This window comes from Dermacentor andersoni, chromosome 2 (assembly GCF_023375885.2).
Source record: "Dermacentor andersoni chromosome 2, qqDerAnde1_hic_scaffold, whole genome shotgun sequence".
NCBI lineage: Eukaryota > Metazoa > Arthropoda > Arachnida > Ixodida > Ixodidae > Dermacentor > Dermacentor andersoni.
In genome coordinates this window covers 230,184,867-230,209,993 of record NC_092815.1, presented here as the reverse complement: position 1 = coordinate 230,209,993, position 25,127 = coordinate 230,184,867, and the positions used below count along the sequence as shown (strand labels likewise).

General features: G+C 46.6%; 1 protein-coding gene across 2 annotated transcripts in view; it reads left to right on the top strand.

The window, feature by feature from the left end:
- LOC126539960 (proteasome adapter and scaffold protein ECM29) overlaps window positions 1-25,127 on the top strand; it is a 467,228-nt gene that overhangs the window by 234,801 nt on the left and 207,300 nt on the right. For both annotated transcript variants that reach the window (XM_050186788.2, XM_050186787.2), the window contains exons 20-23: window positions 1,661-1,774; window positions 11,759-11,857; window positions 18,483-18,597; window positions 21,326-21,440. In XM_050186788.2, the coding sequence (XP_050042745.1) occupies window positions 1,661-1,774; window positions 11,759-11,857; window positions 18,483-18,597; window positions 21,326-21,440 (443 nt within the window). The remainder of the gene's footprint in view (window positions 1-1,660; window positions 1,775-11,758; window positions 11,858-18,482; window positions 18,598-21,325; window positions 21,441-25,127) is intronic.

Genomic DNA, 25,127 nt, shown 5'->3' with positions numbered 1-25,127 from the left:
GCTGTCGCGCATCACAGCAACCTCAGCACATAAAGCGTCCATTTCTTTTGCCAACTCAGCCTTGGTCGCCATTGTGTAAACAGCATGCAATTTGGCAGCAGCGGCAGCGGTATACACAGAAAAAAATATGGTTGGAAAGCAAAGGAAAAAAAAAAGTCCAACCTGTGGCAAAAGTAGATTAGCGACTTGCTCGCGACTGCAACTGCTGCTGCCAAAAGTGAGAGACAGTGCCAACGATGCTTGCTTATATATTGGAACTCGGCTGGTAGGGGGCAGACGCAGCAGACCAGTCACTGTCGTGACAAGGTGGTCAGCTGGGCACCACACGTGCAGAGGTGACAGCCTTTCCTTGCTTCAGCTCATAGGTTGTTCCGCATATGCTGTCCTGTGGCAAAAATAGGTTAGCGACTTGCTTGCGACCGCAACCGCTGCTGCCAGAAGTGCCAAAAGTGCCACCATTGTTTGGCTGACCCCTCCAAAGCTGGTGGAAGGAACTGCAAATGGCGGTCAAAGGGGATCCCCACAATATCGCAGTACTCTGAGTACCTCTCCAGAAAGTATTGCGGTGAGTGTCGGTCCTGGTAGCCACTGAATTTCGGCAGTGGGACGGGTGCACCTTTGATGTCGAGCGCTGGCCCCGTGCCGTTTGTCTCGTCGGGCCTATCCATGCCAGTTGTCTCGCCAGGCTTAACCATGTCGTTGAGCGGCATGGTGCGCAGAATTTGAGCTATATCAGCCGCAAGTCTCTCCCTTTCCATTTTGGTCCTGGAGGTCGAAGCCAGCAGTCCTTGGGCAATCGAAGAAGGCAGGAGAGGTTGCACAACTAGCTGGGTGGTACTAGACGATTCTTGGTCCTCCATGTTAGGTCTGGTCGGACGAGCTCCCACTTGTCAAGTATGTTCTTTATTTTGGGAAATCCTTGGTGCACGCACACACACGCAGTCTGCGTTCCGTCCTGCCACACCACATGCAGCTTGCTCTGCCAATTATTTCACTCACTCAGTTTGTTGTTGCACGCTCTCCGCATGCCGACCGCGTACACATGCCTTTCATGTTCTCTGTCCCTGCCACACACGATTGCTTAATGTCTCGCGCTTGCGACTCTACGCCACCTGGCATCGGCCCAGTACCCTCACAGCTACACTGTAAAAAAAGTCTCAAGGCACTTGCAGCTGCCAGCACAATTGCCATTACTTTTTCTCTTAATATGAAAATTTGGTCAATGGCATTGCGTTTTTCATTTCTTGCATATCAATATCGAGTTGTATGTGTGCATCACAATTGATGACATTTATTTTTCATTTCTAACTGTAAAAATCAAGCGCATGCTATTGTTGAGCCTATCCATGAAAGCATTGCACAAAATTAGTAGCCCTACATTTATGTTTCAGGCTGGTAATTGTCCGTACTTGTCTGCTTAAAGACAACACAGTTCTATAAACAGCATTTGTCAACGTGACAATTATGCAGGAAATAGCAGTGAGCGAGGTTCTGACTTGCACATTTGGCAAGTATCACTATTGGTGTCCCATTTCATGCAGATGCTGAGTGTACATAGATGGAATGCATGGCAGATTGGTCTGGCTGGCAACGTTGTGTCTGTGTCCTGCAGTAGTTGAGTGCGCATTTGTGAATGGACTTGTGCCCTTGTGGGTTGTAGAGTGCGGACGTGGAAGTGCACTTCACCGTGGGCGAATCTCTCTGCTGTGCTGTGCTGGGCATGACATCACCTCTATGCCGGGACCCATGGACCACCGAGGAGGCAGAATACCAGGTCGGTACTGCGTGTTTCACTCTGCCTTGACCATTTCCTTGTGCATTGTAAAACGGGCAAAGTGGGTACCATAGCCTCAAAGTAGTGGGTGCACCTTTACTGCCCCACATTACATACAGGTAGCACTCGAAATGTTTTGAAGAACTGTAGCAACTTGGGTGGCTAGGTATGTCTGCATCTTTAACTACAGCACTACTGTAGTGACTCCTGAAAGATTATTCCTATTCCACGCAAATATACTGAAACCTCTATAATTCAGCCCAGGTTAATTTTGAAAACTGGATAATTCGAACTCGTCCTCTGGTCCCAACAGGCATATGCAATATGTACAGTGAAATCTCGATATAACAAACTTCAGGGGATCGCGATAAATTGTTCATTATTCTGGAAGATCATTATAGTGAAAGCCCCAAAATTAACCATTCTGCATAAGTTGTCACCATATGAGCTATCCACGAAAACGTCACTGTTGGCTTTCGGCACGCGTTGTTGCTATTTTTCATAGATTCCGCTGCCACGAAGCACCATATAATAAGAGGGACGCGCGCAAAACTGACACTGACACTGAGAAAACTGCCGACAAAAAGGTAGCTCCATGTCACCTCCAAAGCATGTTTCTTGCTTTTTGTTTGTTTTTCAAATTTTTTGCTGTGGACACCGCAACTGTCTTCTCGCTTGAAGCGGACATCTAAGCTATGTCAAAGTGCAAGTGCGCATAAATGGCACCGTCTGGAAAGTGAAAAGTGCGACCGTGTGGCATCACCGCGAGTACGGAAGTTACATTTTACCACGTGCGTAGCTAGTACGGCCGCAGATAGAAGCGCAATAGAATGATGCACAGAAAGAAGTGTGGCAAAAGGAAGAGTCGCACCTCCGTTGCTAGGCAACACTTTTCTGGGCAGAGCAGGCGCTTGGAAAACCTGGTGCGTCGTCGCCTCCACTCACCCGCATCCCTTTTTGTCGGGTACCGTCTCAGGTTTTCTGAACCCATGTGTGCTCTCTGCAGCTTCTCGTCTGCTTGCCTACTGTTTCGGCTGCCATGAAGGTTACATAAATATCTAAGAATCCCTAGATTTCTGAATATTAGTTCGTAGTACTGAGTCATTGTTAACATCACAGGGAAACTGAATAACGATGGTTATTCTAAAAAGTTCGGTATTCCGAAGTTTGTAGCGCTGAAATATTTTTACATGGAGACTATAAGGAGTCAGCAGGTGATTCCTCAAAAGTTTGTTAATCTGAAAAGTTGGCTGACACCACGTTGGCTACGCACCTTCATAACTGCGTAGTCGCCATTCATTACCTCGATAGCCACCACAGTTTCGTCCACAGCGGTTGCGTCAAAGAGTACACAGGGACCTGCATATTTCACCTAAAGTGTTAAAAAAACTTTTTTACGCTTATCACTGGACTGTTCGTGCTCAAATTTTGCAGAAAGATCGCATTTTGAAGTCTACATCATTCAGTGTTACACTTCGCACAGTTAATTACCTGGCATTTAAGAAAGAAGTGCAAGTCTGCCTCCATGTACGGGGATACGAGCTACTGCCGTCACGGCGAAAGCATGAACTTGTATTGCCACTTGCAGGCAGCTGCAGAACGCAGCTAGTCAGGGATGGTTACTGTGCGTTGCCCTTTCCTCTGGAACATGCAGTATCCATTCCCAAAACACTGCTTTCTGCAGCTGCCGGCAGGTGGAGATACAAGTTCATGCTTTTGCCGTGACGGCAGTAGCTCGTATCCCCGTACATGGAGGCAGACTTGCACTTCTTTCTTAAATGCCAGGTAATTAACAGTGCCAAGTGTAACACTGAATGATGTAGACTTCAAAATGCGATCTTTCTGCAAAATTTGAGCACGAACAGTCCAGTGCTAAGTGCTCTCTTGCTTTCATTTGCAAGGCGATTTGTGGGTTTTCCCACTCTCACGAGGCTGCTGCGATCAGATCTGCGCCGATTCAGCACCAAACAGTAGCGTTAATTAGTCGCCAATGCCTGATGACGCAGCCCCATCCAGTCACTCATGGCAGCCTTATCCACTTTCTTTCCTTCACCACTTACACTCTTGTTAATGAGCCCATGCCTCACCTTGAACTGGTGGATCCAACCCCTGGAGGCTTGGAAGCATACAATGCTCAAAACATGGGTTGTTCTGAATGCATTTCCATGCCGCTGTGGATGATAGTGACACGCATACTTGTCTACTCTTTTTCCATGGGCCGCATATCACCCGCTAACAACTTGGAAGTTATCGCTCAGCATAAGAGACGCGCTTGCGTGATTTGGAACTTACTCGAAGGTTGTCATTGATTCTGTCTGTTGTCTATGTTCTTGCCAAACCTTGTGCAGACTGTATGCATGACACGAATAGTGTTGTGCTTTCTGAAAGGCTTGCATGCGCCAGCAATTACATTGGAACCTTTGGTGAGTCATGCGTAAAAGCCGACACACTCGACCTGCTGTTACGTTTGGCATTTTCACCGAAGAGCGGAGGCCGGGGTCATTGTGGTACCAACATCAAACAACATTCCACCGAGTCAACGGGGACACTGAGAGCTGTCAGTGGCTTCAAATTAGAGGTCAGCGTCACAACGAGGTGGCTGAGGTTTTCCCAGAACTGGCGGTGGTCCTAGGGTCTCATGGGAGTACTGACCACTGCAGGTTTGCGCTTAGCGAGCCACAGGGCTGTGTCAGCTGTCACCTAGTGTGCTGCTGCGCACGCAAGAGAACACACTATTGCCCTGAGTTGGCAGAAAGATTTATTGTCCCTGGTGGCACCCAACACTGCACAAATGCCCCGTCCCGGGGTTTGCGGGAACCAAAGGGCTCCTACGCCAAGGGCAAAAATACGGACAGGGGCTCCTATGGCATGTTGCAATGAGAGCAAAGGCTCCCGTGACACGCTACTGGAAAAAGTCCCCGCGGTGCCTGTTCTCGCGATGACCGATGGGCCAACTCGCGAGAGCTCGGGCAATCTCCTTAGGCTTGGGCCTCCAATAAGTGTGGTTCAGCGCAGTTCGACCACGTGCAAGCACTAGGCACCGCTCTTCATCTTAGCATGTGGGAATTACCAACACAAAGTACAAGCTCATTATACAGGCAAAGGCAACGTATGCAAGCTGAAATCTTAGACACAAAGGTGTTGGCAGACGATAGGAAAGCATGTACATACCCGGTACTGTTCCGGAGAGGAGACCCCCATGTTCGTGTCGTGTGGGCAGCGGCCAGCCGTCACCGGCGACGGGATGTGAGCGCCCCGACCCGCAAATCACCACAAGTGGAGCACCACCACCGATAACCGTTACTAGTGGAAGGGGAGAGGCATAAGGACGACAGAACAGGTGAATGCCTGCGCGAAGGTGGCGGGGCATACCTCAATCCCCACAAGAATGCCAGGACCTGGAGAAGGTTTACCTTCTTTCGAGCTTGGAGCATTGACCTCTTCCCAGTCGTCAATGAAACGCTGCGTCATACAGGTATGCTAGCTTCCCCCTTTCCAGGATCAGCTTCGGAGCGATGCATGGGCTTTGTGTCAACCTTCTGCTCCTCGGAGGCAGTGTGCTCTACTGATACAAACCACCAGACTGGTTTATTGGAACATTACCCATTTCCCTAGCAAGGGATCTAGGGAAGACAGAGTGTTGTAAGAGAGATCCTGAGTGTGTGGAGTGCGCTCTCCCAGAACAATGCAGTGTGCTTCGACATGTCGCTCATTTCACGAGAACAATGGACTGCGCTCTGTGCTCCAGCAAGTGCCAGTATGCCTTATCCTGTAAATAAGCTTGCCCTTTTGCCCCCATGGGAATAAACCCCCTGTTCTATTCCTCCAACCTCCTCACCTCGTACTCATCAAAAGTTAGCAACTCTCGTTGTAAAAGTTCGGATGAAGGCGTGGGCCCTTCTAGCCTCCGTGTGACGTCCCAGTAGCATAGGCCAGCCAGCCGTTTCGAGGCACACCAGGTGCCTCGGCTAGAGAGCGACCCTCAGTGTAACACCGTACTCTGAGGCCAAGACTCCCAAATCCAACAGTGCAGATCAGATTTTAGTGATCGCCAACTATGCTTACCGTTATCATAGTGCTTTGAGTGCTACTTGCTTTTGTGGGGACAGGTTCACCGAATAAGAAGTTACTTTCATGATTCACAGTTTTTCCTGTATGGTCTTCGCCATCACTAGAATGTGATAATACGAATGTGCAAGCCATGGCCACAGTGGCAGCAGAGGCAGCGAAGCAGCGAGATGCCAATTGCCCGTAGCTGATTCTCTCCATAGTGGAGAGAATCGCAAGCCAAGCAAGCATCACATAAAAAAATAATTAAGCTGAGGATGGCTCAACATGGCGAGAGGGTAAGAACACGCCTGCCCATCCCACTGTCTCTGTCACCGCTGTGGCCATGGTTTGCACATTCGTATTGTCATGTTTAGTGATGGTGAAGACCACAGTAGCAAAAACTGTGAATCATGAAACCAACTTTTTGTTGGGTGAACCCGTGCCCACAAAAGCAAGTGGCACTCAGAGCACTACGATAGGGACGAGCACTGTCGGCGATTGTAGACTGTTATGTCAGGCTGGTAACTTGGAATCTGTTACAGTAAAGCTTACTTGCCTGGATAAATCATTCTTGCTATTTGCAGTTTATCGAGCACCTGACTCGCCCCCAGAATTATTTCGTGATCTTTTTGAACACATGGTTTCATTCACAAGCGATAAAACACTACTTATAGGCGACTTTAACCTACCAGATATTGATTGGGAGAACGAGTTTCTCTGCACTGGAATTAATTCACACTTAGGTTACTTGCATGACATCATTCTGTCCCACAATCTACAACAGGTTGTGAGACAGCCAACGCGCACCTATGGTACGTCAGCAACCATACTTGACCTTGTTTTTGTAAGTCGTTCATTAGAAAACTTTTTTGTTTCGGTTGAGCCTGGAATTTCTGATCATAGTCTGGTATATTTTTCTTGTTCTTTGGAAGTGCTTAACACCAAAAAAATTTAAACAACCACTGTTAAAGATTTTTCTCGTGCCAGAGACGAAAGTGTCCTGGATTATCTTGAAGGATGCCTTGATAACTTTCACACTAACAATGTTACTGTGCTTTGCGATAAATTTAAAGAAATTATCACTCACTGCCTTAGCAACTTTATTCCTAATAAAACTAAAAAACTTCCAAGACTACTCCCTGGATAACGAGAAACATCTTGCATGTTAAAGGGACCCTGAAACGATTTTGACAATTTTCTACAAACGTACTGAGTCGTAGAATAGGTCATTCTGATCATTAATTGACACATCTAGGTGCTCTGCGTGAAGCGTGTAATTTATTATAAGGTTTTAAAAATGCACATCGCTGCCGATCTCAGCACACCGCTCGGCGGAATTTTAAGCCGCCCCTACCCATATGACCGAAATCACCCATATGACGTCAGTGGGGTGAGCTATCCGATTGGCTGACCAGGGCGCGTGACCGATAATTTTTCCGACTTTATGGTAAGCAAATGATGTTTGTAATAGTTGCAATGTTAGTTCATTTGTTTTTATAAAAAGAAAGTAACATAGAGAGAGTGCACAAGAACAATTTTTCAGTACACTTAAGCACTTCCGGCACACAGCAAGTGTCGTCTGCTTGTATTACAACGTGCTCAGTCTTTGACGAGAGCTCCGCCGTCAGTATTAGTTTGTCTTTTCGCGAGCGCTTTGATTCGACTTCGTTGCGTTGTGGATTGCAGACTGGCAATATGTCAAGCTGCGACATCGTGTCCCTCTGCAAGCCAGTACACAGGCTGACTGGCTGCAGCGCATCGGACTGCCACTATCCGATTGGCGCCAGGATTTGTGCGATTGCAGCCATCACTTTACACCGGGAGATTACTAACAGAATAGCGTTTCGCGAGTCCGGTATTAGGGTAAACGCAAGCGCAAGGGGACAGGGCCTGGCCGTGTCCCCTTGCGTGTCCTTTGAGGTGATGAACAGAAGCGCAAATGTGAATGGTCTGCACGGTGCAGCCACCTGGTGGCATATAGCTCAACCACACACAGTAGCAGTAACAAAATATATTCTTCTTTGCTGCTGGTGTAAACTTTTCGCAGGAGTGTAATCGTTAACACGTTGTTTTTGTAAATGTTTAAAATATTTTACACTTGGTTAGAGCAATATTAGCTCTTTCTTTGGCTGGTTAAGCTCTGTGCCAACGGGTGGCTGGACCGTGGAGGCAGGCACCCGTATCAGGCAGCTCACGTACGTCTACGCTAAAGTTCCTTCACCAGCTTGAGTTTATGCCTCCACCGTTTCGTCGAAATATTTAGGTAATGTGTGATTACCGGAATACCAGACACGTTCGGCGCTACGACAGAATGCTTGCAACGCATGCTGCTTCGATAGCTTTCGCTTTGGGTCGACGGCCAAGCGGCTAACGGAGAGGTTTCTTGCGGTGGAAGGCAGGCTCCAAAACAACCGGAAGTGGACGATGTGACGTCGCATTGTGACGCAGAGCCAGTGAAGGTGGAGCTTAGCCCCGATCGCTCGGCGAACGAATTGAGGAGGAAAAGCATGGCTAGGGAGGAGGGTAACTTGTAATCGCTTGTAGCTCCATTAATACGTAACGCTTCTCTTAAATTGTGGTGCGAATGTTCTACTTAAGCTGTACGCTACGCGTTTACAAAATTTGTCCGAACCGTTTCAGGGGCCCTTTAAAAGAAAAGTTAAGCATTTGAGACGACGATGTGCCTCACGTGTTTCAATTCACGAAATCCAAAATAAGCTCAACCAAGAAGTACGGCAAGCTAAGCGCTGGTATTTTCATCATACATTGCCAAATTTTATTCAAACGGCACCCCAACAATTTTGGGCTTTTTTAGGCGCAAAAACCAAACCAATTGACCAAATTGTTTACGAGGGCCATGTCATTGTCGAAAAACGACGTATCGCGGAGCGCTTCAATAATTATTTTCAGAGTGTTTTTTCAAATTTCAATGGTGTTATAAACCTTAACCGCATGTAATGTAACTCGACCTCTGGTATTGTTTCGCAACCTGGTGTTGTGTCGATGCTGCTGAACCTCAAAACTAAATCATCCCCAGGACCAGACAACATACCGAACGCGTTTTTGCGCAGATATGCTGAAGCGTTAGCCCCTTTTCTTGTTGTTATCTTCCGTTCCTCGCTATCTTTGGCTAATCTTCCTACAGACTGGCTAACTGCACGTGTCGTTCCCATGCCGAAAAAAGGTGACAAAACCCTAGTAACTAGTTATCGTCCAATATCATTAACTTCATCATGTTTCAAGTCAATCGAACATATTATAGCTAATGAAATAACCAAATTCCTAAGTGACAACAACGTACTGTCCCCTCATCAGCATGGTTTCCGGAAGGGTTTCTCTACTGTAACACAATTAACCACAATTATTCACAACTTTGCAAGTGCTCTTGACAAGTCAAGCCAAATTGACATAATATTTTTAGACTTTAAGAAAGCGTTTGACCTTGTTCCTCACAATAAACTTATAGAAAAACTACCGTCAATAGACCTTCCAGCCTATATTATTAACTGGGTGGCGGCTTATCTTTCTAATCGCAAGCAGTTTGTTTCAATTGATAATTACTCTTCTAACGAACTTTCAGTAACCTCTGGAGTACCTCAAGGTAGCGTGCTAGGACCATTACAATTTCTAATATACATAAAGACATCACTTACGAAATTTCTCATCCTGTTCAAGTTAGACTATTTGCTGACCATTGTGTGTTGTTTAACGAGGTTACTTGCCATGAAGATCAATTAATGCTTAACTTGGACCTTCAAAACATTCTTTCCTGGTGCAGTCGGTGGGGCATGGAATTGAGCACAGAAAAGACTGTTTACATGTCCATAACAAAAAAAAAAAAAAGAAAAATGTCGTTTGTCTATAACCTCGACTCTGAACCGCTGACCAAAGTTAGCCAGTATAAATATCTTGGAATCACAATAACCAGTGACCTCAGCTGGAATAGCCACATTTCTAACGCATGTAACTCGTCTTTCAGGAAGCTTTGTCTCCTCAGGCACAAACTAAAACACGCTCCCTCTGGTACTAGATTACTGGCTTACACTTCACTCATCCGACCGAAACTAGAATATGCATGCATTGTGTGGGATCCCTATAAGAAATATAACATTAACGCTTTAGAGATGGTCCAACGTAAAGCTGTCAGGTTTATTTTTTCTAAATATCGACTGAGTGACTCTCCTACTAGCCTAATGAATCAACACAATATTCAAATGCTACAAATACGCAGGAAAATACGACTGAAGTTTCTTTTCTTGCTTAAAAACAACTGTTTGTCTCTCGACCCACAGGCTTATGTTAAACCACTTACAGCGCGCCGAACACGGCATCGTCACGCTGATTCTTTAACACCTTATAACACCCGAACTAACCTCTTTAAGTTTTCCTTCTTCCCATGCACTGTAACAGATTGGAACAGCCTGCCATTATCACAATTGATAAACACCGATTCTATTGAACGCATGTGTCTTTAATACTAGGGGTATTGCCATGTCGGCAAGCCTTGTTACTGTTTCCCTTTTCTTTTTTTTTTCTTTTAAACGTGAATTTTGTTTGATACTTTCCTGATCTTCCTTGTTCTATTATTTTCAGTATTTTGCATTGGTCGCTCGTTCAACTTCTGGTGTTTCTTTTCCTTTTCTTCTTTTTTTTTTTCCTCTCTTGATAGTGGTTGCAAGTGCTCATATGCGTGTGATACTGTTCTAATGTTTGTCGGGTTGTCTTCCTTCAGTGTACCTTCTCTTAATCTTATTAGTCGTCGCTTTCATTTTAGTTTTCTTCTGATATTTTCTTCTGATATTTACATATGTTGCATTGCTTTTGTAATTCTTTTTCTTGTGTGCATGTGTATGTATATATATATGTACAAATGTAAATATTTATGTATTCTGCCCCTCCTGCTTGGGCCCTCATTTGGGCCTGCAGTATTGTATAAAATAAAATAAAATAAAATAAATAAATAAATCTGATCAGCAGGTTGAGTGCACCGGCTTTTATCCATGACTCATTGAAGGTCCCAATGTAATCGCTGGTGCTCGCATACCTTTCTGAAACCACAACACTATTTGCGTCGCGCATACAGTCTGCACATGGTTTGGCGAGAACATAGACAACAGAGTCAACAATAACATTAAAGTAAGTTCCAAATCATGCAGGCGCACCTCTTGCACCGAGCGATAACTTCAAATTGTTAGTGGGTGAAATGCGGTCCCTGGAAAAAGGATGAACAAGTACACATGTCACTATGATCTGCAGTGGCATTGCGATGCTTTCAGATCAGCCTATGTTTTGAGCATTGTATGCAACGTGTTTTGGCTGGGAACATTTCGATTCGTATCGCACCAAAATTTGCACCATTCATGTTTTTATCACTGGGGCTTTACTGTGTATTCTCACACTTTTTTTGAAAAACCTTAAATAAATATGGTTTGTTTACATACTGTATAATGCTGTATTGGTGCAGTGTAATTTTATTCTTCTTTTGTTGAACCATTGTAGTTTTTTTTTTCTTCAGTTTTATTGTTGTTTCAGTCATGTATATTATTGCTACTCTACCTGTGTACATGCCCGCCCTTATGTAATGCTTCTGAGCAGTTGAGGCAGTAATAAATGAAGAAAAAGATTAACCCCCATATTCAGAAATGCATCTTGACTTGAAGTTTATTCTTGATTTGATATAAATGACCCCTGTCGTGAACACGCCGAAGGAAATGCAATAAGCGTCCTGGGCATGTTCGCGACGGGTGTCATTTAGATCAAGTCAAGCATGGTCTTCTTTGAGTTGAGCTGCATTTCTGAATAGAGGTATAACTCCAGGCCAAGAGGAGCAACGTGCAGTTTTTCCTATGGATGAATTGTCAGTTTTCCACCAGTCATGAGGGTAAGCGCTGTCTCTGAGGTTACGATTGCAGTGCTGTGGTTCATACTGTGCAGCCACCTGATGGAGCAAAGGCCAACCTGTGTGAGATGGAGTGGCTGGTGTCTCAGCTGCTGGACACGTACCTGTGCCACGCACGACCAGGTGCACGCCAGGTGAGGTGCTTGGCTTTAAACTACTTTCATCAGGCGTTGGGGATTACAACAGCTGTGTTTGCTGCAAGAACAGAACAGGGACGAGAGAAATAAGTGACTCTGTCCATCGAGTAGTTCACTCATCCTTGTTTTTTGCTCATGCTTAACACAGACTGAATTTACACTGACTGGCCCAATTACCATGATTGCAGTCGTGAAACTCGCTGACAGAAGACTTAAAACACCCGCGTACTCATTCACAAGCACAACTCAGCTTAGTTCGCTTCCTCAACCGTACTGAGGTGATTGCAGTGCTGTGTTTTTAAGCAACTTGGCACCATGCACAATACTCTCTGTGCTTTATGAAAACTCATTTGTAGGGGTGTGCAAATACCAAATAGTAGATTTCAAATCAAATGTAGAATCAAATCAATAAAAAGAACAACCAAATTTCGAATCAAATATCAAGTATCAGGATATTTGTCAAAAAATTTAATGCTTACAAATTTTGGGAAGAAAATACGGCTCTGCACATGCTTGGGAGTCTCCTAGCATTACATAACAAGAGTGTAACAAGCTATCGGTAACTTAGGCACATAGAAATCAAGATATAATGCAATGCGGTCTACTCTTATTGAAGGGAACACCAAATTAGTATGCCAGCACTGATTGCAGCTCAGCTGTAATATATGAAGGTCTAGAAAGTACCATTTTTCTATCAATAGAATTTCGGTGGCATAGAATCAGGTGCTTTTTTTCCTCTGAAACTAATGAATAATGACATTCTGTGGTACGGAGTACCAATGAGGTTCTCAGTTTAATAGTGGACCTGTGTTGTGCGGTAATCTTTGGTTTATTGCATTGAAAGTTTTGCTTTCCTGTTTTTCTCCAAAATGCAGAAGGGCTGTCCCAACTTTGCATCACACAGGTTATTGTAAGGCCAGTCTGCGCGACCAACCAAAGGACCACACATGACATGACTCGATCACTGCTCCACACGTAGCTGGCGCCGATGGTAAAGAGCAGGCATCGTCAGCGTGGGAAAGAATCTAAAATCTGGAGGGTCACAACAAGCTTGCAATGCTCGCTACCCCACCTCCTCCTCCTCCTCATTCTTCCGCTGTGTAGCTGTCATTTGTGAGTTGGTTTGTCGACTTTCTGAGTGCCGTGTGGCTGTTCCGCCAGATCTGCGTTGATTTATAACGAAACCTTAACTTGAGTTAGTCACCAACACCTGATGAAGCAGCACTGATTAGACCTAACGGCCGATCCAGTGTGGCCCTGACCAAAATGTGCCACTGATTGACGTGGTAACAGACTGTAAGCCTTCATGAAAGCTTGCTGCTAATGTGTGTTCGTGCGGGTGGCTCATCAGTGATCGGTATCGAGAAAATGTGTGCACATTAGATTGACGGCTCTCGAAGTGGCGTGAAGTTTGTCGGCGCGCATATCCAACACGATCTGCGTGCCTATCGGTGGCTAATTGGCCCAATCTTTGCACATGCTTTCACACTTTACAAAATATGCGCTACTTTTGTTGAGATTCCCTCTGTCTGCATCTCATCATTTTGATCGGTCCTGTCGACCTGGATGAATCTTGTACCGACAAAGGTGGCCCCGGCCAACGCAGTTTCGTTCTGCAAATTGTGCCATTTGGGCGCTGTGTGTGCAGTCCCTGCATCAGGCTTATGTCGGGAAGCACTCGGAGTGGCCAAGTCCTCTGCTGCATCAGCCAGAACGGCTCGTCCGTGAGGTGCTCGGTGCTCTTCTACGTCGAAAACGAAGTGAAACGCTCGCTTGGGCTGCATTGAACACGAGGGGCTCCACGGCGCATGCGACATGTGGTGCTGAGCATGTCTCTACACGAAATACAGTAGAACCTTGTTTATACGTTCTGGGAAAAAAACCACAAGAAGAAACTTACTAACCGGGAAAATGTACGATCTGAAGTAATTAAAAAAAGAAATTAGCATATTCATCTATTGTTGACATCTACGTAATGCAAAGCATCGCGCGAATTATTGCGGCACTAGACGCTGACCCGGGTCAAGCCGGTGGTGCTCTGGCGGCCCGAGACGCATCTTGTTGTTATTCTATTGTGTGGTGTTCTAAGAGGGTGACAGGAAACCGAAACGAAATCGAGCTACTTGGCCATGCTGGATCACATCGCACCGCCTGCAACAGGGAACGGTGGCGCGTTTAGATTAGTAAAAGCATGCAGTATGCTACCAATGGCACTGTGCGCCATGCGCTGTAAAACAGGTAGGTGAAGATGTTTATTGCAATGGGTTTGGCAGTGATAGCTGTGAATGAGGTGTGCGACGACCTGGGTGGAGATTTGCTGGTGCTGGAATAAGAAACTGTGCGCACCGTCGTTTTCATGTGAGATGGACGGCCATATGTATTCTGCTCTCGATTGCGCGCGCCTCTCGCCTTTTCTTGTTCACATGGGATATAGCGGCCAGAAAGGTTATCATACAATCACAGTTTGTCAACATACTGAATGTTGGTGCCAAAAAATAATGTTTTGCAGGAATGCATGAACCGGTAAAAGACGAGCATAACTCTATTGGGTAATTTTTTTTTTGTTCTCGATTGTGAACGTTGGTGCCTTGAAAATGTTTCTTATGAGAACATATGAACAAGGTTCTACTGTATATCAAATATTCGAAAAATCGGATAGTAGATATTTGATTCGGGAATCAGATTGCTTGAACATTCACTATTTGATTCCATTCAGTGATGCCATATAGACTTGTGTAAGGACCACAATTTCTTTTTTTTACCATTTTGACAGGGTGCGGCTCTTAGACGGGACCATACCTTTTGATTAAAATGGGGCCGGCACCGCTCGAGACTTGTGCACAACCCAGATACCCAGTTGTACCATTGCATGAGAGGTGCAATGTGCAGCTCTTGCCATCTAGTGGCGGCACGCGGAAGTATGCAGGGCGTGAAAAGTTGCCGATGTGTGCCCACAGCATCGGGGGCGCCCGACGCGATTGCTTCTCCATTTGAAATTTCTCCAAATTTTGGCCTTCCAAGTTCGAGATGCAGCTCTTCAATGGTGTGGCTCTTACACGAATCTATACGGTATTCGATAGTCGAACCCCCGCCCTCATTTATCTCCTTAATTGTACTCTCCATAGTTGGGTTCACTCCAAGGCAACTTCTCAACACAGTAATCACTCTCAGGCTACAGAATTTGCGTACACTATGTCTACTGAATTAGTGTTTCACAATGTCTTTGTACTGACAGGTATCAGTGCTTGCCTTTGTGGCAACTGTTTAACTTGTGTAGGCAAGTCATGACGACCGTTTTAACATGTGTGCCCGCTTGTTTCTGCTGAATAGGAAAGTGGATTGTGGTAGTAATCACTTTGATGAACAGACAAAGGACAAATGAAAATTTTTCAGTTACATTATCTGCCTTCTGAATGAATTGTTCCAGTGACAGCCTGTTTTGGGCTCTGTTAACATTCCTTGTTTCAGATCACTTTACGTTGTGACAATGTTGCGCTGTATTATTGAGCCCACTATGCCCTTTAAACTCATGTTCATTGCTCTACAGACATCTATAAAAAGCTTGTTCGTGAAGTGTTGGTCTATTTGCTTTTGGCATTTATTTGGCAATGTCCTTTGCTTATCAAGCTGCTTGTTTACTGAATTGCTTTGCCCATTGTTGTCTCTAAATCTTGACATAGGTGCATTCTGGCCCGGGTAGTCCAGGAGTGTGTCCAAGAGGCTACTGTTGAAAACCCTGCTTTCATCGTTTAGTTCATATTCATCCTTTAGTTCATATGTGACCCCTCCAGTCACTTCTGTTTCTTTGCTTTTCACGAGGTGTTCTATTGTGTTCCCAACCTCTAACTGCATCACAAGGCATTGGACAGTGTAGTGCATGCTGTCCAGCGTATACAGTGTTCAAATGAAGAAGTCTTTCGAGCCTCAAAAGCTAGAGAGCCATGGTTGATGTGCTCTTTTATTTCTCTGTTTATTCATCCTTTTATGACAATGCTTTCAAGGCAGCATTCAGCCACAGACAATGCCAACTTGTGAATTTTCCACTCTGAAGTGTTATTGCAGCCTGTTACCTGGAAAGAAAAAAACAAACAATTCGAATTTTCCTCACTCACGGCTGCAACTGCAAAGTGGCAGGAAATGCGACAGGTGTCACTGGGCTTCACGTAAACTGAAGCGTCTTTTGTTGGTGTCTGTCAGACGTGTTTGGGCATGCTGCCAATAAGGTGTTCATGTGGTGAAATTCCATTTAGAAAACAGTACGAAAGGCATGGACGAGAAAGCGAGCAACACAAGGGCTGACTCACAGCTGAAGCTTGTTTTTCTCTGGCTATGTCTTTTGCCCCTGCGCAGTAAACTTAAGTCAGTGGCGTTCCCCTTGTGCTCCTTAAGTCCTGGTTTTGTGCTGTTTGCAGTACAGTGAAACCTCGTTAAACCGTAGTTGGCCGGAGTTCGAAAAAAGTATGTACTAAACGGTAGTACTGCTTAACCGAAATAGCATGAGATCGGCCACTTATCTGTCAAAAACGGAACTCAGAGAGAGTTCAGAGAGAAAAACATGCAGTATTTATTCACTTTGCGCGACAAAAGTGTTATTTTCATTTGATGCCGCCACGGCCTAGTGCGACGACAGTGGCCTCAAACTTACTGAAGCTGCAAGCCAGCTTTTCAGCCAGCCCTCTCTTCTCGCCAAACACTTGCATGGCAGATTCCTCGTTGGCATTACATGTTCTCTGTGCACGGGCGCGGTAGAGTTGCAGAAGTCGTGGGGTGCCTTTTTCATTGCGGGGTGCTGTTCTCGTCACAACGATTGCATTCATAAGGCTGACATAATGCACAGCTTCTGCCACTGTCGGGCCTGAATCGCCTGTGCTGTCGCTTCCCATGTCGTCCTCATCACTGTCGCTAGGCGACAATTCGGCAACAACAGAGGCAACGATGGCGAAAAGTTGAACCTCGTAGCCGACATCTCTTCGTGGTCGCAGCAGCGCTGCCGAGCAACTTCTTCGCATTGTGAATGCCGCACACCGTAGTCAACAGTAGATTCTTGTCGTGTGCCAGCGCCGACTTCTTCGTGTCACGTTCGATAGCACGAACAATGTCTAATTTTTCTTCTATGCTGAGCACCCAGTGTCTTTTTTTATCCGAGCTTTGGCAATAATGCGAGTCCTTGCTTGCACGACGCCACAACGCTTTCTGGCACGGCCACAGAACACCTATGCATGGCGCCAAAATTATGTTGATGTTGATGTGGCTTCATGCACAAGCGTACATGGTGCTTGGAGCCCATTCTGATCTCTGAGGCTTGTTGTTCTGCCGGGCCGCCCTATGGAAACGACGTACCACGGCGTTTGCGTGATGAAAAGTGGAAATACTAAGTGTTAACCGATACGTACGCAATAAGCTGGTACGGTTTATGCGGATACAAAACACATTATGTTCAATGGCCACTGATTCGGGGATATGACTTTACTACTTTTAAAACGAAACTACTGTTTAAGTGGGTACGGCTTAACAAGGTTTTACTGTAATATGTAGTTGTACCAACAAGCCCAGCTAACCACCATGTTGAAGGTTTTGATTTTGCACTTGGCAAAATTTATTGTATTTGCATGCATAATGAATGCACATCTTTTTTTCTTTCTTGAAAAACAAATTTATGCAAAGGTGCATTCATTATGTGGGGTAAAAATTTTTCTTTATGGCCCCTACTAAGCCAACATAGATGGAAATCACAAAAGTAAGTTAAGTCTTATTTCTGCACCTTGAAAACACTCAGTTCAGAATGTATGTGCACGAGGAATCCGCACTTCCGGCAGCCTCTTTGGTCGATGCAGCTTCAATAGCACCATACCATAACAGGTGGTTCTCCATACCGCTAGGATCTGTGCGCACAACAGTTCTACCGGCGGCCTCTTGCATCCTGGTGTCGGAGGGCGGTTGCCCTCGGCCACATGAAGCGTGCTGTCCAGCTGCTAATCACCCTGAAGTGCCCTGCTTTTTTGCAATTTGGCAAGCCTCATTCTGTGTCATGTCAACTGATATGGCACAGTGTGTCTTGATGGTAGCCTTCAGCTTCTTGTGCTGCACTGTCCGATAGTGGATGCATACTTCGATGCTGAAATCCTTTCTCGACGTCTGGTTGCTATTGTCCAAAGCATACTTAACAGCTATGAGCTTGAAGTTGGTGGTGCAGCTTGCATACTGCCCTATTGCAACACATGCCTGCAATCCAATGACTTCAGGCACGTGTCAACACAACCAATGGCCTGATCGAACAAAAAGAAAATGTGGAGGAGTACCATTTTTCTGCAAACGGGGCTAATTAGTGCTAGGAAACATGCAATTCATGGTGGCTAATCGTCATCATCATCACCCCTGGAAATCAAAACCGGGACTCCCCTCGCTGTGTTGAGTTGCAGGTGCGATCATTATGTGGGAGAAAAGACTTGCAATTTTTAGAGACTAATTTTGTCGAGTGCAGAATCAACTCCTTTGTGTGCCAATCAGCCCCTGCATCGCTTCCTTTTCTGCATCTTTGCCTGCTGCATTGCCTTAGTATGCCACCAGTGTTGCTGTTTCCCAAACGCTGTGTCACACACCAGCTGTGCTGTGGCGTGTGCAGGCGGCATGCGTGTGGACCCTGGGCCTGCTGAAGCGTTGCAGCCAGCAGGATCCGGTGTTGTCACAGCTGCAGCACATCCAGGCAGCCTTGCTCAACCTGCTGGCCGACCGCAGTGGTGAGTAGGATGGTCCTGCGGGACTTGTCACGGATGCATGCAGTTATACAATGTGTTCTACAGTCTTTACTGTAAAGGAAAGTATGCATAAGAAGGCCTCAAGTGGTTCAAGTGAGTGCAAGGAAGGGCCCTTGAGTGAGATGAATAAATACACTAAACAGGGCCTTGTGCGGTTCAAATGAGTGCAGGAAAGAGGGACTCGCGTTGTCGAAATAATTACCCTAAAGAATCCCTTGAGTGGTTCAAGTGAGTATGCTGAGGTGGGCCTTGAGTTGCCTTAGTGAATTTGAGTCAGAAGGGCCTTAAGTTTTTAATTAGTTACAGTGATCCTGTGGGATTCTCATCCGTGCTCTTGGGACAAATGAACGACAACACAGTAGTGCAAACAATCACAAGGGCATTTATTGCACCTTTCATAGATCAATGCTTGCTAGCCGAGTTGCTATCGACAAAACATATGCCGATGGGCGCGCGACAAATCGCGGAAGTCCGACTCACCACGACCGGATAGCGAGCGAATATGTTCGCCCCTTGCTGGATCCCAACGCCTGGTTGTTTGCGTGTACGGTCACGCGAACGGTGGCTCTTTCGCACGAGGCCTCACGAGACGGTCTCGCAGAAGCATGGATCGGCGCACGTGCGGCACGTCCACGCTGCTTGCTGTCCCGAACCAAAGAGGAAGCGCCTTATCTTTCCCGCACCCAAGTAACCCCGCTGTGAGGCGGCATTAGCAGCTCAACACTCGCGCCATCTCTCGCACTGCGCTTCAACCACTACGACCGCCGTGGGCGCCAGGCCACGTGGCGAAGCCGCACTGCAGGAGACGGGAGCTATGCGGGAAAACAAGATATCAGGGGACGCGTGAGAGTCACGCATCCCCACAAACCCAGCTTTGGATTGTTCAAATGAGTGTACTAAAAAGGGACTAGAGTGTTTGAATTGACTGCATTGCTGAAGTACTTCAGGGGTTCAAATTAGTTTAATGAAGAGCGTGTTTAACCCTTTCGCTGTCACGGACGTACCGGTACGTCATCGCGCTTCCCCCCCACAGTGTCACTGATGTACCGGTACGTTCTCTATCGTGCGTTCAAAATTTCGCGCCTGAGTGCAAAGCTGGCGCTCCTAAACTGGCCACGCCGTCTGTTGACTCTTTCTACAAGTTTGTATTTTCGCCCTGACCTGTGGAGTACACGTATTGAAGAGTACGGTGCGACTGCCACTCCCCCCTTTCTCTTCGCTGAGTGGCGCGGTGGCTCCGCGTTCGCTGGATCATGCGTCGCGTGCGTGTAGTTATGGGTTCAAGGGTTGTTCTGCCATCTCCGCTGGTTTGAAGGTTTTTATTTTTCTTCTGTTGGTATGTTTGCTACAGCGCGTCAAGTTCAGGCGCACGTGCCGTTGCCTCTCCGAAAAGAGTGACTCCATTGCTGCTTTCGCTCTCTCGCCGCACCGTCGCTTCCGACTTGCAGCAGTAAACGTAAAGCCCTTCGAACTTTGTTTTAGCCTTTCTCCATCTCCCTCTGTCTTCTTGATCACACAACGTCCCATTTTTCTCCGTTGTGCTGGCGACTGAAAGCGCATCCTTCCTGCGCACGGTTACTTTCGGATAGCTGAGGCGTGTGGGACCTTCGTCTGCTCATTGGAGCGGTGGCTCTTCTGATTCAGAATACGAGCAGAGCTCGGATTTGGACTCGGACAGCGTCTCATGCGAGGAAGAGATGAGTTCCGCATCGTCAGATTCGGATGTTGAACGGATGTTAGTCAGGCTGATGATGATGATGATGTTTACTAAAAACAGCTGCAGAACACTGAAATGTGCATATTGCATTGACTATGTTATTTGTATACCAATCATAATAAAAAATAAATTGCTATGTTCATTCACTGTTATGCTCGTTCCCTGAAACCAAGCCGACACTGGGGGTGCGTCACGGCCAGAAAGGTCCGACAGCGAAAGGGTTAATGGTTTAAATTAGTACAACAAAGAAGTTCTTTAATAGTTCAGAAGAGTACACTGAAGGGAGCCTCAAGGGGTCAGATAAGTAGAGTGACAAAGTCTAGCCAAATCCACGTACAATTCATCATTTGAAAATATACTTGCACATGTTTTATATGTGGCATGAAAGTATCACTGTTATGAAGTTGTTGTTCCACACATCAGACACCAAGTGTGTCCAAAATTTCTTGAATCTTGTCCCCAATTATATAGCAAAGGCGATGTGTCGTCTGATCAGATTGTTCAGATCAGATCAACTACTCTTCTTCTACATTATCAAATGTACATGAGCACCAGAAATCACTCTGGAATGTATGCTTGAACATGTTAAATAATGAACGTGTTTGATCCATGAGAGCAAATTTGACCACCGACAACAGTTCTTGCATCTGTCGTCATTTTGAGTGGTGATTGTCCTTCTGGTCACTAGTTTGCCCAATAAAGCATTAGATCCTTAACTCACTCTTTTGGCAGTGTTTCTCATTCTTTACCGTCACTACAAGGTGACACTATGGAGTGAAAAAAGGATAACAGTTTCAGGCACAAAGTATATTCTGTGGCTCTGTAGTGAGATGCTAAAGGAAGTCCATATTGATGGTTATCCTAAACAAGCCATCTGGCAGTCATAATGTTGTTCATTTCTGAAGTACTATGTTAATTTATGATGTTTGCCATGGTTGTCTTTTGCCTTTTGTTTTGAGAGAAGTGACGGCACTGAGTGCGCCTCGCGTGCAGACCTCACACAGAGTGTAGCCTCCAAGTGCCTGAGCCTGCTGTACGAGCTGAGTGACCAGGCAAGCCGAGAGCAGCTGGTGGCCCAACTGCTGGACACACTCACCTCAGGCCGCAGGTGAGCGAACCATTTGGCCTCGACTTGCAGATGCTGGTGTCACTGGTTGGTACTGCCGGCATTCACAGTCAAATGCATTATGTCATTTGGCTTCACATGGACTACATAATTGCACCTTGTGAAAGAAATTCGTACATAGCAGGCACTTCATTTTTGAACCTTTTCACCACCTAATGAGTAGAGTGACAAGGCTCTCCTTTCACAGCCTCTCCTTCAGTGTGCTGCCTGCATTCACAACAAAAATGTAGTGGGCCACATACTGGAAGCAATAAGACATACTGTATTTACTCGAATCTAACATGCACTTCCTTTTCGATACAATGGGTCAAAAAATTCTGTGCATGTTAGAATCCAGAATGACCCTCAATCTGCATTACCATATCGCCATCGGCATTTCAAAATGGCTGCCTCATACACACTTGCAGCCTAGCTCTATCAGCATGGAACTGCTGACTGCGAAGGCACACAGAGTTCATCATGATGACGCAATTGAAAGGAAAGGGATCACATGTGCGAAGACGGACGGAAATTCGATTGCATGACGAGCATTCAGAGTTTCTAAAAATTGTGTGCATTTTAGAATCGAGTACAACGCTCAATCTTTGTTACCATATCGCCATCGGCATTTCAAAATGGCTGCCTCGTACGCGCTTCAAGCCTAGCTCTATCAGCAACGAACTGCTGACTGCAAAGGCACACCGAGTTCATCGTGATGACGCAATTAAAAGGAAAGGGATCACATGTGCGGAGAAGGATGGAAATGGGATCGCATGATGGGCGTTCAGAGTTCCCACAACTTGCGTGTGGGACTGGCGCAAGCAGAAGGAGAGGCATTTTACTCCCATGGCTGCTGTGTACTGTGTGGCCCTTATCTTGAAAGCAATCTGTGATTGGGATAGAGTCTAAGCGTACCGCGCTGTTTTCTCATCGCTTAGTTCACGTTGAAGTGAGAGGCAGCACAAAGTTCAATTCGCTCACTCTTGCTACTGCACTTCCTAACTCCACCGTTTTGATGGCGAGTTTCTGCGGTCATCAAGTGAGACGTTTTCATGTTTGCTTGTGCGTGTGTGACACCATGCTTGTTAAATTAGTTAGTTAGCGAATGTTTCTAAGTTCATACGGCTGATAAAACTATGACCCTTACTTCGTATAGCAAACTAATTTGCTATCGCAGTCAATGCTTCGCCTTTTGGGCGAAACTGCAACATTTTTTTTATTGAGTGCAACTTTAGTGCATTGGGAGTAAATATTTGTTTTCCAAACTAAAGAAAGTTGCATTTGTGGATGAAACAACGTGGTGCGCGGTACTGTAAAGGAATTTTCTTCTTTTAGGTCGGCAAACGGGTGCCTATTACAGTCGAGGGTGCGTTAGAATAGAGTAAATACGGTACACTTATGGATGTTGGATTTGACTCCACATGGGCTCCATGCCCTGCAGCCCCGTCATATGAAGAAGTTATTCACTAGATGATGTCAGAGCTTAAAAGCCACTTAACTAGATTTCTTTGACCACACTGCTTTCATAGCTTCTGTAGTGTTGTCCAAGTTTGTAACTTTGTACAGATAAAGATTCATTAGTTTATATTTCATGGGGTCAGCAAAGAAACACATTAAATTATCAAAAAACATTTTGTACAGATGAACTGATGGCAAGCGTAATATATTGACAGCTTAGAGGTTCTCGAGCACTAATCTATCACTATAGCTTGACTTAATACTTGCCTTTAGTGTACTTTTAAAAATGCTGCAAATCTGTGATCTGCATGCCAAAATGCTTTGGATTTGATTGACTTGATTGTGTTGACAATGTTGGAGGGGGAGGCGATGTGGCAGCATCACTGGCTTGCTGACTTCAGTGTTCTAGTGTGAAACTTTTTGCACACATGCCAAGCTCTCAGTACCAAAACAGCACACATGGCATTCACAAGGTTATGCAATGTCGAATTAACCAATTGTTAGGATTATGAGTGTAAGCCATACATTTTTGTATGTTTGATGTGACCACTTCATGTGTGTAGTATGTGCATGAAATACTAGGCGGCAAAATTAACTAGCTTCTTCTGTAAAGTGCGAGCTGAAAAAGTGACAGGTTGCGGTTTGCACTGCACCTTTGCCTTTGTGTGTTGTGGGAGATACGTGGTTCTCCTCCGTACTCTTGGGACAAAGGAACGACAACACAGTAGTGCAAACAATCACAAGGGCATTTATTGCACCTTTCATAGATCAATGGCTGCTAGCCGAGTGGCTATCCACAAAACATGCCGATGGGCGCGCGACAAATCTAGAAGTCCGACTCACCGCGAGCGAGCGAATATGTTCGCCCCATGCTGGATCCCAACGCCTGGTCGTTCGCGTGTTCGGTCACGCCAACGGAGGCGCGCTCGAAGGCCGCCACGCGAGGCGGTCTCGCAGAAGCATGGGTCGCCGCGCGCGCGTGGGACGTCCACCCGTGCGCCCGACCCGCCGGGCAAAAGGGTCCCTCCACCCGCGGCACGGCACGTCCGTGCTGCTTGCTGTCTCCAACCCAAGAGAGCGCGCCTTGTCTCTCCCGCCGAGGGTAACCCCGCAGCCGCGCAACACTAGCGCCATCTCTCGGACTGCGCCTGTACCACTCGGACCGCCGCGTGTGCGGCGAAGCCGCACTACACGAGACGCGCTATGCGGGAAAAACATCAGGGGAGGCGCGAGGGTCGCGCAACCCCACATCCCCCCAACCTTAAATCACTTCTTATTCCGGCGAAACATGTGACACGGTCTAACATCAACACGTGCTTCGCGAACAAGGTGGTACATGCAACAGTGGCCGCGCCGGGGAAATGTCCACACGCTGTCCGTAACATGCGAGCCGACTGTCCTTGGGGTACACCGCTGGCGTCCGCCGATCACAGCAGCAGCTTTGCAGACTCGACGGCATCATTCCAGGCCAGGACTCCGGAGACGACGACGCAGTAGTCGGTACGAGCCAGCGTCGCTCGCGCCGACGCGCCCTGCTGGCAAGAGCCGCCGTAGCTGTCGGTGACCGCTGGCTCCTTTGTCCGCCGCCGAGGGTTGTGAGCTGGATGCAGGAGGCCGCCGAAGTCGCTGCGCCGAACTGGCCACAGCATCACCATCGCCCGGGGTGACTCCAATGACGCTGCGTAGACTCAACACACTCGGCAAACACTACAGTAGTGCAAGGGAGAGGAATTCTGCATGCGCATCGCCCACGTGGTACGATGTTCAACTCGGCTAGTAAAAGATCGGGCAGCTACTCAGATGCTAAGTTCACGTGAACGAAGCTCGCTTTCTTGAGTCGAACGAGTAATTTCAATTCGTGCGAGGCTGAATAGAATGAGGGGAGCAAATTGCAACGCCTCAACGCCACGGTCCACCAGGTTGTGTCCCTCCACGTGCGACAGGCAGCTTCGTAAAGCCTTAGGCCTAAAGCGTCGCTACTCTGACAACAACCGGCATCCAAAAACAACACCCAAAATGGGCGCAAAACAGGCAGCCGCGAGGAGACGTCAGCTCTATTAGGTGGTCCTACTCCGCTCGGTGCACACAGCATCCGAGTTGACGGCGCCCACCGTCCCAGACGGTGTCGGAGCGCCCGGTGCCAGGCCGCAATACCAGTCAGCCCGTCGTGGCACCCGTGGCCCGCGGCCACCCGGCTCCCAGAGCCGCGACTTCATCCGAGTCAAAGAGATA